The sequence below is a fragment of the Lytechinus variegatus genome, chromosome 1 (genome assembly GCF_018143015.1).
Source record: "Lytechinus variegatus isolate NC3 chromosome 1, Lvar_3.0, whole genome shotgun sequence".
In the NCBI taxonomy this organism is placed as follows: Eukaryota; Metazoa; Echinodermata; class Echinoidea; order Temnopleuroida; family Toxopneustidae; genus Lytechinus; species Lytechinus variegatus.
Genome location: NC_054740.1, coordinates 5511090 through 5526680, shown reverse-complemented (window position 1 = coordinate 5526680; position 15591 = coordinate 5511090). Strand labels below are relative to the sequence as shown.

Sequence of the window (15591 nt, the reverse complement as noted above, 5' to 3'; positions counted from 1 at the left end):
TTATATTTTCAAACATCATTTCAGAGAAATATAGAAATGTCAAATCTATGATTTATATTACAATTTATATCATGATAAATCACCACTGAACAAAAAGTGTAATCTGAAATGTTTGTGCTGAGAAGTAACTAGCAAAAATATGGAATGTTTTTGTCAATGTTTTTTGTTTTTTATTTTTAAATTTGTCTGAAATATGTAGATTTGGGGGGAAAATGACACCTAATTATTTTCAGCTCCTGGTAACAAAGCAGTTTGATGAAAGGGCATGGCATACTCATTTGTTTGATACCAAATTCGTCATTATAACACAAATATATTATAAGATTAATAATATATATAATAATAATAATAATATTATAAGTAATTTTTTTTATGATGTTTGGCAAGTGTCAACTTTTCTTTGAATTTCCTTGATGTATGGAAACTTTTGGCCTCAACTGTATGAATAATTTATAAATCTTTATATACATTGACTGGGGCTGTTGGATGTTGACAGTTTAAATAGCAATGTTCAGAATCCTCAAAAACCATACCACCATTGAGCTGTAATACCATGGCAATTCCTTTAACAATATAGAAAACTTGTATTCTGTATCATTTATTCATTTCTCTATTGTTTTATTCTTTTATTATTATTTTAGGGATGCAATTAAAGAAAATAGATTCCTTGCAATATTCCCTTTCCCTCCCCAGGACTGGGTCTTAAATGAGACAAACAAACTTGGCATTTATACCCATTTCAAATCTAAATGTCAATCACTAATGCATTGCATAAGATATGAAATTATTTTTGTCAGAAAATTGCAGCAGTAACTCAGAATTTTTAAAACAAACTATGAAACTCCTAAATTTCAAATCTGCTGTATACCGGTACCCATGTTGAAAATTTCCTCTTGCTTTTGTATCCCTAAATTCACATTTTAAAAATAAGCTTTATCAAAATCTGTACAAATTGTATGAAATAAATGAATTTGATGAATGAAAATAATTTATTTTTGCTAAATTATTGTCATAATCAATGAGTAGGGGTGTGGAGTTTATTGAATGTGCAGTGTGCATTTGAAATAATGTAAGTACATGAAATAATGTAAACGTAAATCTGAATATCTAAACTTGTTTTGTATAAGACGTTTTTACGAGAATATGACATTCTCACTGTTTTGTTCAATCAGTTCAACTCACATTTGGTTGAATTTGTCACTTAAGCTATCAGATTTTTTTTTCATGCATTTATAGAGAGCTTATAATGGAGACATGTTAGACTTCCATTGAAGATGGAGAATATAAATGGAAAGGCTAAGTAAGGAGGAAGAAGAATTTAGCAAATGAAGATGTGGATGGGAAAAATTAAATTAGAAAAGGTTAACATACAAAAGGCATTGAGCTCTCTTTTTCGAATTCAAGAAGGCATTCTATACTTTGCCTTCTATCCAAATATAATGTACTATTCTTTTGATATATCATTTATATATAAACAAACATCTTGACATTCCAATGATTTTTCAGTTGAAATGAAGAGTAATATGCCTGTATTTGTAATACTTTCTCTAATGTGTCATACATGTTCATTCATAAGTTGTTATACTGTACTTTACAATTATTATGCCTGTATTCTTGAATTGATAGGAATTGTGTCCAATCTACTATCAATTTTTTAAAAGATTTATTTTTCATGTATTTAACAATTAATATTTTTGTAATCTTCAAGTACTTGCCATTTTTTTTCTGAAGAACTCATAAGACAAATTGAATCAAGATGTATGTATCATGGTTTATATATATATGTAAATGGTTGTATGATTTGAGAATATATTTTCAATGATATATAATATGAAACAAATAATAAATATGCTATTGTGCTTCCATTAAAATCTGGTGTATTCACTAAGGCATTTTATTTTCTCTGTGAATTTTTGGTCATTTTATGTGTATACATGTGTAAAAACAGCCAGTACATCCAGTTTTGATTACATTTTCAGCATTATAATTCTTATATGAAATAACTTTATTGGGATTGACTTTACATAATACACAAGTTGAATTGAAACTTTTTGAAGGTCAAGTCCACCCCAGGAAGTATTTATTAAAATCAATCGAGAAAAATCAAAGAAGCATAATGCTGAGAAAAAAAATTGGGTGTAAAGTAAGAAAGTTACATTTTAAACTTTTGCCTATTTTTCACCAAAGTTATATGCACAGCTCAGTAAGATGCAAATGAGTCGATGATGTCACAGTTTTGTTTTTTAAACAATATTTCAATTTTGATATTAACATAATCAGGTAATATCACATGTTCAGTTTGGAATAAAAATTCACTGGACAATGAGAAAATTGAAATATTTCATGTAATGAAATACAAAATATATAGTGAGTGCATGATGTAATCACCCCTTATGTGTTGAAATTAAGCAAAACTTTAAAATGTTGTAACTTTCTTATTTTACATTCAATTTTGATGAAATTTTCAGCATTATGCTTGTTGATTTTTCTCTTTTTATATTTAAATCAATGTTTTGTTAGGGTGGACTTGCCCTTCAACACATACACAGAAAAGCAGTTTTGAGTTTTATATGAATGAATAAATTCAGTCAATCAATTGTGTTATATAAAATATTTATTAAACTTGAAGATTGGAATGTTGGATATTTTTCTACATGGCAATAATCCATAAGGGCAACATTGTGAACTTTAGATGACACACGTGTACATGACGATCATATGTACATGTAAGTGCAACCCCCCCCCCCAAAAAAAAAGCAAAGGCAAATCCACATCAAAGTGACTACATATTTCTGAATGAAAAGAATGAATTATCTGCTAAATCTCACATAAAAAGAACTCGCTTCAAGTAGTACCTTTTAATTCAAAAAAAAAAAATACAATAGGTCATATGACATCACTTGATTAGAGACGAGTGATTGAACATGTGAAACTCCAGTGGCCCATCTCATAAAGACTTCAAGCCATTGTTACTATGCCATTCTAGCAACTATCATATTTACAGGGCTCAGCAACCAATCACAATGTTTTCATGGAAGTTACTCTACTGTCAAAATTACCATAATAGTGCGACTTTATGAAATGGAGCTCCAGACATCAATAACCATTGGAACACACCAAATATTGTATGGTTCTCATTAAGAGATCACTAACATGTATTGGCATTGTTGAATGCAGAAATATAATGATATTCTTCAGACTAATAGTTTGGATCTCGGTTTAGGATGGTATTATGAACATGTCTGAAAATGACCTAGGTGGCTAGGCGTAAAATTATACGGTGTACTCTCTACCCATTCTGCAAAAGTACACACAGATACTGCATTTTAAGCTTTACAAACAGAAGACGGATGGGTCTATCAATTCGGAAGTTACATTTCAAAGGTTTCAATAATAAATCTGGTTGTTTTAAGAAAATGTCTTTGAGACAGTTCTCAAAATTACCGCTTCTCAGGTTTTATATTTCAGTGTATCAGTTATGTATCCCTTCCATACCTCTATAAAAAGAAAAGTTGAACAATTGAATACTAAAATTTTACAATAAAATTCTATTGGAGTAACGTAATAGTACCGTTACAGTCTAGACATAACATTGTTATGTAAAATATTACAGCCTTGATTCCAGACTTCAATCATTTCAGGTGAATACTTCTCAAGGTTTTTTTTTAACAGAATTCAATAATACATGTATAAGGTGCTTCCATTTAAAAAGAATGAAGTTGAGGAGTTATGAAAATAATTTTATCCTTCAATAGCAGACTATGAAAGTAGAATAAAGGAATAATGTAGTCAGCTTTCATGGTAAGTGGACAGCAATTTGATGATGCCAGATAGTGTGAAAAATCACTAGAAATACATGTAACTAATGATTTAAAAATTTGTGGAGCTAGCTAAGTTGTCCAACCACATAGATGCAGATACTCTTCAATTAAGGGGCATTGTTGGTCAGGGAAGGTAAGATGATGACTTATGAATATAGACAGCGTCAACACTTACTTTACAGTGTTCACTGTTGCTGCCCTCTACATTTGTTGATGATGACCTTATTATGCAAGGTGAATGGGTCTAAGTTACAAAGCAAATAATGCATATTGTCTGTTGCTTTGATACTGCCCTGATTCTATTCTGGGTCAATGACGACACCTTTGAATTCAATACTGCCCAACTTTAGCAAAAGGAAGCAAGTGACACATCAGTCAAATTTGAGTTATTGTTTCTGAAACACCCTTTGTATGTTGCACGTTCAGGCAAAATTTGGGGAAGAAATGATTGTTCTATGGAAAGATATTGAAGAAAATATGCTGTTAAATTGCATCGACACCTATGTAAATGATGAATACACATTTACAACAAATTATCCTTTGTAACTTGCTTCCTTTTGCTAAAGTACCATTTGAATAAAATCAAATTATCTATGAATCCCAATAGTATGCCTTTAAAAAGTAAGCCATCATAAACTTTCAACAGAAAACAGCTGTATTTACATTCATGAATACATGAAATATAATTTACATTTAGCAGTACACCTACATTTTGAGAAAGCAAGCTAAAGAAGGGGATGGTTAGAATTACAAACTTTCAATTTCATAAATTTTCTTTTTAAGATAGGAGGGTCAGGGTTTTTTTTGTAAATTACTACATACCCTGTATGTAAACATAGCAAAGAATAATGTAGAGAAATTGTATATACACTGCAGACAGTTTGTACATTTCATAATAAGCAAATTCATTAATTTCACATGACATAGTATTTGAATGATCATGGCCAAATTTAGTATAGATTCACAGCAACCCTTTTTGGTATCATTGAAGTAAACATACAGTTAAACAATTATAAAAATCACAAAATTACATCATCTGAATACAAATTTGATATTTACATACTAAATATCTAATATAGTCTAGTACACGCATGTATAATGGACAAAGCAGCAATTTTTCCTACCCCTAGTATAATCATAAATGAAATTTCCATGTAGTATCCTAGAAGAACAATAATATGGACATGCAATTAGGAAGATGCATGGAACACACCGCAGGGTATAAACATATTATGGATATTATCAAGTTAAGGGTCAAGTCCACCTTGGAAAAATGTTGATTTGAATCAATAGAGAAAAATCAGACAAGCACAATGTTGAAAATTTCATCAAAATCGGATGTAAAATAAGTTTCAAAGTTTCGCTTATTTTTAACAAAATAGTTATATGAACCAGCCAGTTACATCCAAATGAGAGAGTCGGTGATGTCACTCACTCACTATTTCTTTTGTTTTTTATTGTTTGAAGTATACAATATTTCAATTTTTACGAATTTGATGATTAGGAACTCCTTGCCTGAAGCACAAAATTCCACGTGTTCAGGGAGGAATGAAACTTCATTTCACATGACAATGACGAGAAAATAAAAATATTTCATATTTCAAACAATAAAAAACAAAAGAAATAGTGAGTGAGTGACATCATCAACTCTCTCATTTGGATGTAACTGGCTCGTTCATATAACTGTTTTGTGAAATGAAGCGAAACTTTAAAATGTCATAACTTTCTTATTTTACATCCGATTTTGATGAAATTTTCAGTATCACGCTTGTTGAATTTTTCTCTTTTTATTCAAATCAAGTTTTTGTTGGGGTGGACTTGTCCTTTAACTAACAAATAGACAATTACAGAAGTACTCAACAAGCATTCACTAAAATGTATGGAGCTGGTCCCAAGGAGAAAAGTGAGAGGGTCACGCAATCGTTACAAGAAATGAAGTCACTTTCTTTTTTTATGATGTAGAAAGATTCATTAATTTCCTCACTAATATCCATTGAAAATCATAAAACAATATAAACATCCCCATTTTTGCATAAAAATTCATGTTTTCCTCAGTCACAAACAATATTTCAAGACATCAACATATACGTGCAATGATAGGAAAATAGGAATATAAACACTTCTCATACATAACATTTATATAAACAGGTGCAGCTGATTTATGAAAAAAATATAGATTGTACTCTTTAGACGAACGGTTCTGTGATAAATATCAAATCCAATTGTGCATTTTTTTCAGCTGCATTATTAAGGAATATTTGTAAAAAGGAAATTTCATATTAAAATGAAGACATCATACATCATGATGACAAATAAAATAATTTATTAGAAAAAAATGATAGAGATCACTGAGAAACTTGTGGCAATAATAGTTAGATAATGATAATTTTAGATTGACCTGGATAGAAGTCTCATGATTTTCAGCACACTAGATATGGATTGTGCAATTCAACAGTATAAAGTCAAAACTATATTTAAACTTCTGTGTGCGCATCTTTCTAGGCGACACAGATTGGCATGATCCTAAAAAAAAACGCCTTTGAATGTCTGACAGATATATGGCGCTATACAAATGCTGTGCATCATCATCATCATTATTGGTAGATTCAATTAATCAACCCAGAACATTATCAGTTGATTCAACAATTCAACCCACTTCAAGCTTTTCAATAGCCTCATCCACCCAATTTCTGCTTAAATCACCATATCTCTTCATGTCAGTGATAATAATTATCTTATTTTGCCAATTATCAATTGAATAAAATTCACCAATTCTAGTATCGTGTATCAAGCACAGTAGAGTATACAGTAGATATGCATATGGTAACTGCACTATATAATTGGACCACACTAATATCATATTATTTTCTTTTTCATTTTTTTTTCAATTTTCAACATACAATCTGTAATTACAGAGAAATGCTAAGAATAAATGAGCAAAGACTACAAACATCCAACTGTAAATGTGCAATATTGAGATGAGACAAACACATAAAATTGTCGCGTCAATACTCTAATATTGTATAGAATTCAATGTATTGAATATATGATTAATTGAGCATACGTTTTCCAATAAAAGAAGAAATGAACAAACAAACAATGAAGCACAGCTTGTTGGCCTTTGGAATACATGGATAAGTATGAGTACTGCATAATATATTCCTAGTCACGGAATAACAAGGAGAGGTACGTGTAGAGGTACAGATTTGTTTGGACTGTACTACCGGCAATCTAAGTTAGCATTTCATACAAACTATTTTGGCTTAAAAATATCTCTGCAGATATCAAACACATATCGGCCAATTATGTATAAAATACAGTAATCGCTGAAGGCACATGGAGGAATACATAATATCCTATATAGGAATTTCAGACAGATGATTATCAAATGGGATTACACTACAAGCAAACAAAAACACACTGGAAAATTATTGTGACCAATTACCTCAATAATTAAGTTGCTGTAACAAAGTATAAGAGGGGTTGCATGAGTATCAGATGAATACATATGTGGGAACTTTTTCCAATATAAAAAATAGTATAAGTGGATTAAACATGCAGCCTTGGAATTTAACAAAACATGTTCATGTACAAGAAGGTCCAAACCTCTCTAATACCACTTTCATACAGTGACAGCCCAAATGGAGTTACTCCATAGTCCAGAGGGAATTACTCCACTTTGGAGGGCAGTATGAAAATTCTAGGATTATTTTTATCAGGATTCAAAGCACAGTACTCAACCCACTTTGAGAAGAGGGTTTCAAACGGGAGTAAGGCCGCACTAGAAGTGCGGTATCGCCTATCTTGCGCATAACTTCATTCATTTCCGCATGGGGGAGATTCTGCACGCCACACATCATGGCGCAAACTCACTTGGAAACCACAGTGGATACACCGCTGTTTAAAAGGGGGTGTAATATCGGTCTGCAGTACAAGCGTATCAACTCAATCCAAAGCTACTCCGGAGCAACGCCACTTCGCCTTCAGTATGAAAGCGACCTAAGAGTAGGGACTTATCTAAAATGATTTACCATAATTTTATCTACTAATTTTGTTAATATGAAGGAATGTGCTCTCATTTTCTCATGACCCAAGAAGAGAAGTAAAATGAGAAAAACAGGTCAGAGGTACAAGACAATATCATTTCATGGAACTGCACATCCATCATATCTAAATACAATTGATACATATGCAGCATGTGTGCACAGGAAATACCATCATCCCATGGAAATGACCTCCTGATCGGCTCCTACATCTGTCTTGGATATTAAGATTCAAGTCTTCATCTCAGACTTTCAGCCCACTCAGACTATAAAAAAACAGATCTAGACATAATCATTACTTTTAAAAAAGAAAGAAAACGATTTGTCTTCAAAATCAAATTGTTTTTGATTGCATGTAAACAAAACAGTGTTAGATTCAGTCTTTCATAGAAAAGATATACTTTACACTTTGCAAAGACAAGAACATTTTCAATATAAAAAAATTTAAAATACAAAAATAAATGCTCGATATATTCATTTCAGTAAACGTATCAACTTTGTCTGTGGCCATCTGTATTTTTACTCAATAAATGGTCCATTTAAGTTCCTTCAACTTTGCAGATGCATCTCTGCATGGTAGCATCCTTTATGCAGAGAATACAATTTGACCATTACCCTGAGGAGATTGGTCACTATCCTCCTCATCACCATCGGAAGAACTCAGCCCTTCAAAAATAGCATCTTCAGGTGTCCCAGGCAAGCTTCCCCTCCCAAGTGAGCTAGGACTAGATGATAGGAGACCTCCTCCACTCCTACTAGGGCTGCCGATGTGAAACCTGCGGAACATTCCACCGTCCACGCTGGTGTTGAGGTTGGGGATGGACAGTGTGCGCTTCATAACGGGAGTGAGGGGAGGGATGTAATTCCTGGGGAGGAGGTAGTTAGAGAGATTGAACAGGTCAAGGAATACCTTGTACCGGTCACTGCAAAGAGAGATTGAGATGAAGAGAGGGAGAGAAAAACAAATTCTATGAATAAATCACATATTTATATTTACAATTACTTATCTTTTATCCATATGGCACTTTCTACAAACATAGCATTAAAAACAATATCAACATGTGATATTACAAAATAAAATGAAAAAATGACAACAGATGCTAATCCAATTTTGTAGCCGTCTATCTGCAGTGAATGGCAAAGAAGAAAGGAAAGGAAATTTAACTTCGGACCAATCTGCCAGGTAGGTCAAGGCATCTCACTTCATCATCATCTTCTTAATTATATGTTTTATATGCTGGTTTTACAAACATATTGATAAATTGGTAGCTGACACTAGCTATTCAAAACTTTTGACAAATTCAGAGTTGAACTTTCTGCACTCTGACACCATCTGACAAAATAGTTAAGAAAGCATCAGACGACATAATCGGCAGGAGGTGATATGGCCCTTAGGCAGATCAATGCTAAGCGAGGTTTATTACAGGGATTCTCATTACTTACCTAACAGTAGATCGAAGATAGTGATAACCAGATGAGCCACCTGTTCCTGGTTTAGAACCAATCATTCTCTGAACCATCATAACATGATTATCTATGATAAATATTTTCAAATTGAGAAGGAAAACAAAAATAATGTATGGTAATATATACTGATTTTTTTCTATTATTATAGTAAACCTGCTAATCCACAATATTGAGCCTATGAGGATCAGACTTCAAAAAATAATAAGAATAATCAGTTATAATACACAATATCTTTTAGAAAAAAATCATTTGTTAACATACTGGGCTTGGGCCCAACCTTTTTTTTAGTTTGTTTGAGAGAGAGAGAGAGAGAACAGGCTAAACAATTTGTTTGATTGATCACAACTTTATAAATTCTTTACTCTCTTTTTCTTTATTTGTTTTTCTTCAGCTTTCAGTGCCCAAAGATCCACTGCTTCTATTTTGATTACACAATGTCCTTAGCTTTAACCTCATTGAAAAGGAGAACTATAAAAAAAAACAAGTGGAATGCCTCTGGCCGTCTCACCTGCATCACGCGATTCAACATAGCAGCAGTGCTGACTTTGAAAACTACTATAACTCGCACAAGATGTTCAGTGATACTTGGTTACTCTTATTTCCACGTTTTATGAACTAGACCAATACACTTCACAGAGATAGGATGGTAATTCAACAAATACCCCCAATGTGGCCAAAGTTCATTGACCTCACATGACCTTTGACCTTGATCATGTGACCTGAAACTTGCACAGGATATTCAATGATACTTGATTACTCTTATGTCCAAGTTTCAAAAGTCAGATCAATAACTTTGCGAAGTTATGATGGTAATTCAACAGATACCCCCATTATGGCCAAATTTCATTGACCTTTGATCTTGGTCATGTGACCTAAAATGCGCACAGGATGTTCAGTGATACTTGATTACTCTTATGTCCAAGTTTTATGAACTAGACCAACATACTTTTAAAGTTATGATGGTAATTCAACAAATACCCCCAATTCGGCCAAAGTTCATTGACCCTAAATGACCTTTGACCTTGATCATGTGACCTGAAACTTGCACAGGATGTTCAGTGATACTTGATTACTATTATGTCCAAGTTTCATGAATCAGATCCAAAAACTTTTAAAGTTTTGATGGTAATTCAATAGATACACCCAAATCGGCCAGTTCATTGACCCTAAATGACCTTTGACCTTGGTCATGTGACATGAAACACTAATAGGATGTTCAGTAATACTTGATTAACCTTATGGCCAAGTTTCATGAACTAGGTCCATATACTTTCTAAGTTATGATGTCATTTCAAAAACTTAACCTCAGGTTAAGATTTGATGTTGACTCCGCCACCGTCGGAAAAGCGGCGCCTATAGTCTCACTCTGCTATGCAGGTGAGACAAAAACAAGTAGAATACCTCTGGCGGTCTCACCTGCATCATGCGATTCAATACAGCAGCAGTGCTTACTTTGAAAACTACTATAACTCGCACAAGATGTTTAGTGATACTTGGTTACTCTTATGTCCACGTTTTATGAACTAGACCAATACACTTACAGAGATACGATGGTAATTCAACGAATATCCCCCCAACATGGCAAAAGTTCATTGACCTTACATGACCTTTGACCTTGATCATGTGACCTGAAACTTGCACAGGATGTTCAGTGATACATGTACTTGATTACTCTTATGTCCAAGTTTCATGAATCAGATCCATAAACTTTCAAAGTTATGAAGGTAATTCGACAGATACACCCCCATTATGGGAAAAGTTCATTGACCTTTGTCATGTGACCTGAAATACGCAAAGGATGTTCAGTGATACTTGATTACCATTAGGTCCAAGTTTCATGAATAAGATCCATAAACTTTCAAAGTTATGATAGTAATTCCACAAATACCCCCAATTTGGCCAAAGTTCATTGACCTCACATGACCTTTGACCTTGATCATGTGACCTGAAACTCGCACAGGATGTTAAGTGATACTTGATTACTATTATGTCCAAACAGGGGTCCACAGAAATTTGAAAACAGAATTCCATGACCTTTCCATGACTTGCTTTCTGGCACGGTTTCCAAAATCAGACACATTATCATGGCCTCCATAACCTCCCTTACAGCCATCCATTCAACCCACTACCTTACTCATGACATGTAAATCTACATGTATTATCATTGGTACATGTATATGGTATGTTTCTGACCAGGGTACAGTACCATTTTCGTTTCACCAACATCAAGATTCAAAATTGTCTTGGACACAAACTCATGTAATTTCTTGAACTGACAGATTTCTAAGAACTATTTCCAAATTTTCATAGCATAGCATGCAGATCTTGTCACAAACGTGAACTATACAATAGATGTAAATGTCAAATTTTCCAGGCATATTGAAATTAGGATCCTGAATTCACTTTTACTGCAAAACTTCCACATAAAAGTCATGGAATTCTGTTTTCAAATTTCTGGGGGAACCCTGAATTATATGAGGATGAAACACTTTACATATGTCACACATGAACCAATTATTACAAAAGAGTGACATTTAAGTTTTACAATAAGTTGACATGAAAAAAAAGGCTAACAAAGACATCCTCATCCTAAAATTCTCAACATACATGTAGTGCTGCATTTCACTCTACATTACAAAAAATGAGGCCATTTGTGATACAACTTGAGGACACCAGCTAAATTAACAAGTGTATTTCTCTATATGCTCCAAGAATAATGAGGATATCTTGAAAATTGGACATTTGATGTCTATTTTGGTATTTCATTAAACTTCATTTTCAAGTAACTTTTCCAGAGAGGACACATTATTTGATGCTAAAATAGCAATTGAAACATCTTAATGTGTAACTAAGAGATTCAGAACCTTTTGAATGTATTGTGTTCTGATAACCATGCTGGTAGTGCTTGATCAGTTGTGACTTGATATGTCAAATAATTGCCATGAATGGTGGGTAAAATTGTACAAAGCTTGAAATTTAAATTCTCTAAAATAAAATAAGAATGCAAAACTGGTTACAAAATGTGACATATTAAAATACATTGACTAATTGGCATCTTACATCATTGCAAAGAAGATGAAATTTTCATTAGTCTGGTTGTCAGAATTTAATGTCAGGAGCAATCAATTTATTCATGGCCATGAGTATTTTGAGTGAGGAATGTGGATTGTGGCTGTGTTATTCACAAAAACCTTTTTTAATTAAATGTTATTTCAACCTTGCTAGCCCTAACACTAATTGCCAGTAGTAATGGCAACTAAGTACCTTGGTCACATTTGTTCTACGGTGGCCGTACGGCGAGTCGAAAACAGTCGTTTTATTCATTTTTATTCAAACCACCTACATGTTGCTGGTACAAAAAACGTTAAAACAGCCGTTTTCGACTCGCCGTACGGCCGCCGTAGAGCAAATGTGACCAAGGTATAAGTAACACTGCAATTATAGTGAAAGTGGAAATGCTAGCTACCACCCCTGTGCATGTACCATATTATGATGCTAGCCACCACCCATGTACCAGCACCCCTGTGCATCAGCATGCCTGCGCACCAGCATGCCTGCTCACCACAAGACCCAAAACCACTACCAACAAATCAGAATGAATGCAGACTACATGACTGTAGACCACATAACATTGAAAAGCTCTGGAGGCAAGGGACGCCACATCCTTTCAGCTTTCCACTGGAAACTATGTCCCAGGAGTTTTGTAGAATTTGGGATGTCACAAAACTGGGAAAATGGAAATTATGAACAGCAATTATAATAGCAGAGTATGATAATTAAGTATGAGAGAATTTTGCGAGACACGAAAAAATGGAAAGCTGCAATAAAAATGAGGTAAATGCAAATTCCATGACTTTTCTATGACTTTTCATAAATTTTCCAAATTCCCTGACTTTTCCCTGACTTTCCAGGACCACAAATTTTTTCAGTATTTTCCATGACCGTGGGAACCCTGCCAAGTTTCATGAATCAGATCTATAAACTTTCAAAGTTATGATGGTAATTCAACAGATACCCCCAATTCGGCCAAAGTTCATTGACCCTAAATGACCTTTGACCTTGGTCATGTGACGTGACACTCATGCAGGATGTTCAGTGATACTTGATTATCTGTATGTCCAAGTTTCATGAACTAGGTCCATATAATTTCAAAGTTATGATGACATTTCAAAAACTTAACCTTAGGTTAAGATTTTGATGTTGATTCCCCAAACATGGTCTAAGTTCATTGACCCTAAATGACCTTTGACCTTTATCATGTGACATGAAACTCAGGCAGGATGTTCAGTAATACTTGATTAACCTTATGGCCAAGTATCATGAACTAGGTCAATATACTTTCTAAGTTATGCTGTCATTTCAAAAACTTAACCTTCAGTTAAGATTTGGTGTTGATGCCGCCGCCGTCGCCATAGGAAAAGCGGCGCCTATAGTCTCACTATGCTATGCAGGTGAGACAAAAACCTTTCTCATCAGGGTGATCTTCCTCTTGAATAAAAATAGGAAGCAAATGATTGCTGTGTCTGTTTGTGAAGGTGATGAGATAAATTACATAGCGTAGTGTGTGAGCAGCGCTTTGTAACAAAGATACATGGGGAAGATTGGACAGTACATAATGTAGACATTATAACATTTTGTTAATTCAATTTTTTTTTCTCAAACTAGAGATGAAAATATTTTAGAGGTTTTTGGGGTAATAAAAGACAGAATTATTCCCATGCGCTGCCCTTGGGCCCTCTCCAAACTCCCCTCTCTCATTTTCCCCCATATGTTTTATACACAGCAGCTCACCTATGTGCGATGGTTTACTTACTCAACGCTGGTGGGCGTCCTTCCCCAGCCATGAGCATTTATTGAGCGTTTCAAAAAATCGTCAAAAAGTGTCCGGTCTTCCCCTTGTAGTATCTTTGTAACCAAAAGGAAAAGGTGCTATATCTAATGTTTCTTGGATTGGACGCTATTAACATACAATTTACCAGTAATCAGGTTGATACTGTCAATAATAATTCAAAGTTGTCGTAATAGCAATTATATCTAATAAAGAAATATTTTTGAAAGCTTACATCTCCATTTTGTGAGAAGAGAATCAATATCCATAAGCCTTGTCATAAACTGGTAGGGTTGGTGGAAGCGAACTTCTTCTCTGTAATGGGATATCAACAGCGCCCCCTGTAGAGCTTTGTGAGAGATTCGAACATCACCTGTACAACAAAGACATTTTCATTTTATTTCTTAGAAACAAAAAGACACAGTCAATAATCAAGAAATTGCCTAAAGCCCGAAAGAAATAGTTATTTTACAACACTACTACCCATCTACCCTATAAATTTGCACTTCATTGGGGTCTAATTACATTACTCGCATATCAAGCCATTTCACTTGTATGGAGTGCTAGTTCCAAGCGAGCCAGGGGACCATTTTATGAAAATTGTCAGCACTGACAAGTTGTCTTTCTCCGACAGTTACCATAGTAACAGTCAAGAGTCAGTGCCTTTCAGCCAATCAAAACCATGGAATTCACTGAAATTGTCAGCACTGACAATTTAGTCAGTGCTGAAACTTTCATGAAACACCAACCAGATAAACAAAAACATCGCTGCTTATTTCTTCATCATAATACTCATTATTGCCAAATCCATATTAAGACTAACCTCTTGCCAGCAGTGCCTTGTATTTCTCTGTGTCTAGTATGACATCAAATGTTTCCTTAAATGACTTGTGATCATTCAGAATCTGATCCCTTTCTTCTTCACTCTCTGCAGCCTGACGGAGAAAGGACAGTATGAAGCAAAATTTTATTGACCTTTATAGACAAACTTTGCCCCCACATGACTAAGAAGTTTTTGTTGAATTTCTAAATATCAACCTACATGTACATACCAGTGTTGTAGTGCCTTGATGCTCGGCCTTGGCCTTAAGGCGCCTTAAGGCCTATTTTTTCAAAGCCTTGGCCTTGAACATTCAAGCCTTGGCCTTGAGAGGGCCTTGGCCTTGGCCTTGAGGATTTTGAGCCTTGAAATTTCAAGGCATTTTCAAGGCATTTTCAAGGCATTTTCAAGGCATTTTCAAGGCTTTTTCAAGGCATTTTGTATTTTGTACTTTCATTTGTTTTATAAAAGTAATTATAAATGTTTCAATTGTTCTGTACATCTAATGACACTAAATACTACCAGTCAGCAGCAGCAGAAGCAGTAAGTGTAATAGCAGTGCCATCAATTGCAATTATCATCACATAATTGTGTAACAAAGAGAAGTGATAA

General features: G+C 34.1%; 1 protein-coding gene across 1 annotated transcript in view; it reads right to left on the bottom strand.

The window, feature by feature from the left end:
• Positions 1-5860: 5860 nt before the first annotated feature.
• LOC121413249 (tryptophan 2,3-dioxygenase-like) overlaps positions 5861-15591 on the bottom strand; it is a 29312-nt gene continuing 19581 nt past the window's right edge. Inside the window, exons 8-11 of the mRNA XM_041606041.1 lie at positions 14983-15094; positions 14395-14532; positions 9308-9398; positions 5861-8787 (exon numbers count right to left, since the gene is read on the bottom strand). Of these exons, the coding sequence (XP_041461975.1) occupies positions 8451-8787; positions 9308-9398; positions 14395-14532; positions 14983-15094 (678 nt within the window). The 3' untranslated portion in view covers positions 5861-8450. The remainder of the gene's footprint in view (positions 8788-9307; positions 9399-14394; positions 14533-14982; positions 15095-15591) is intronic.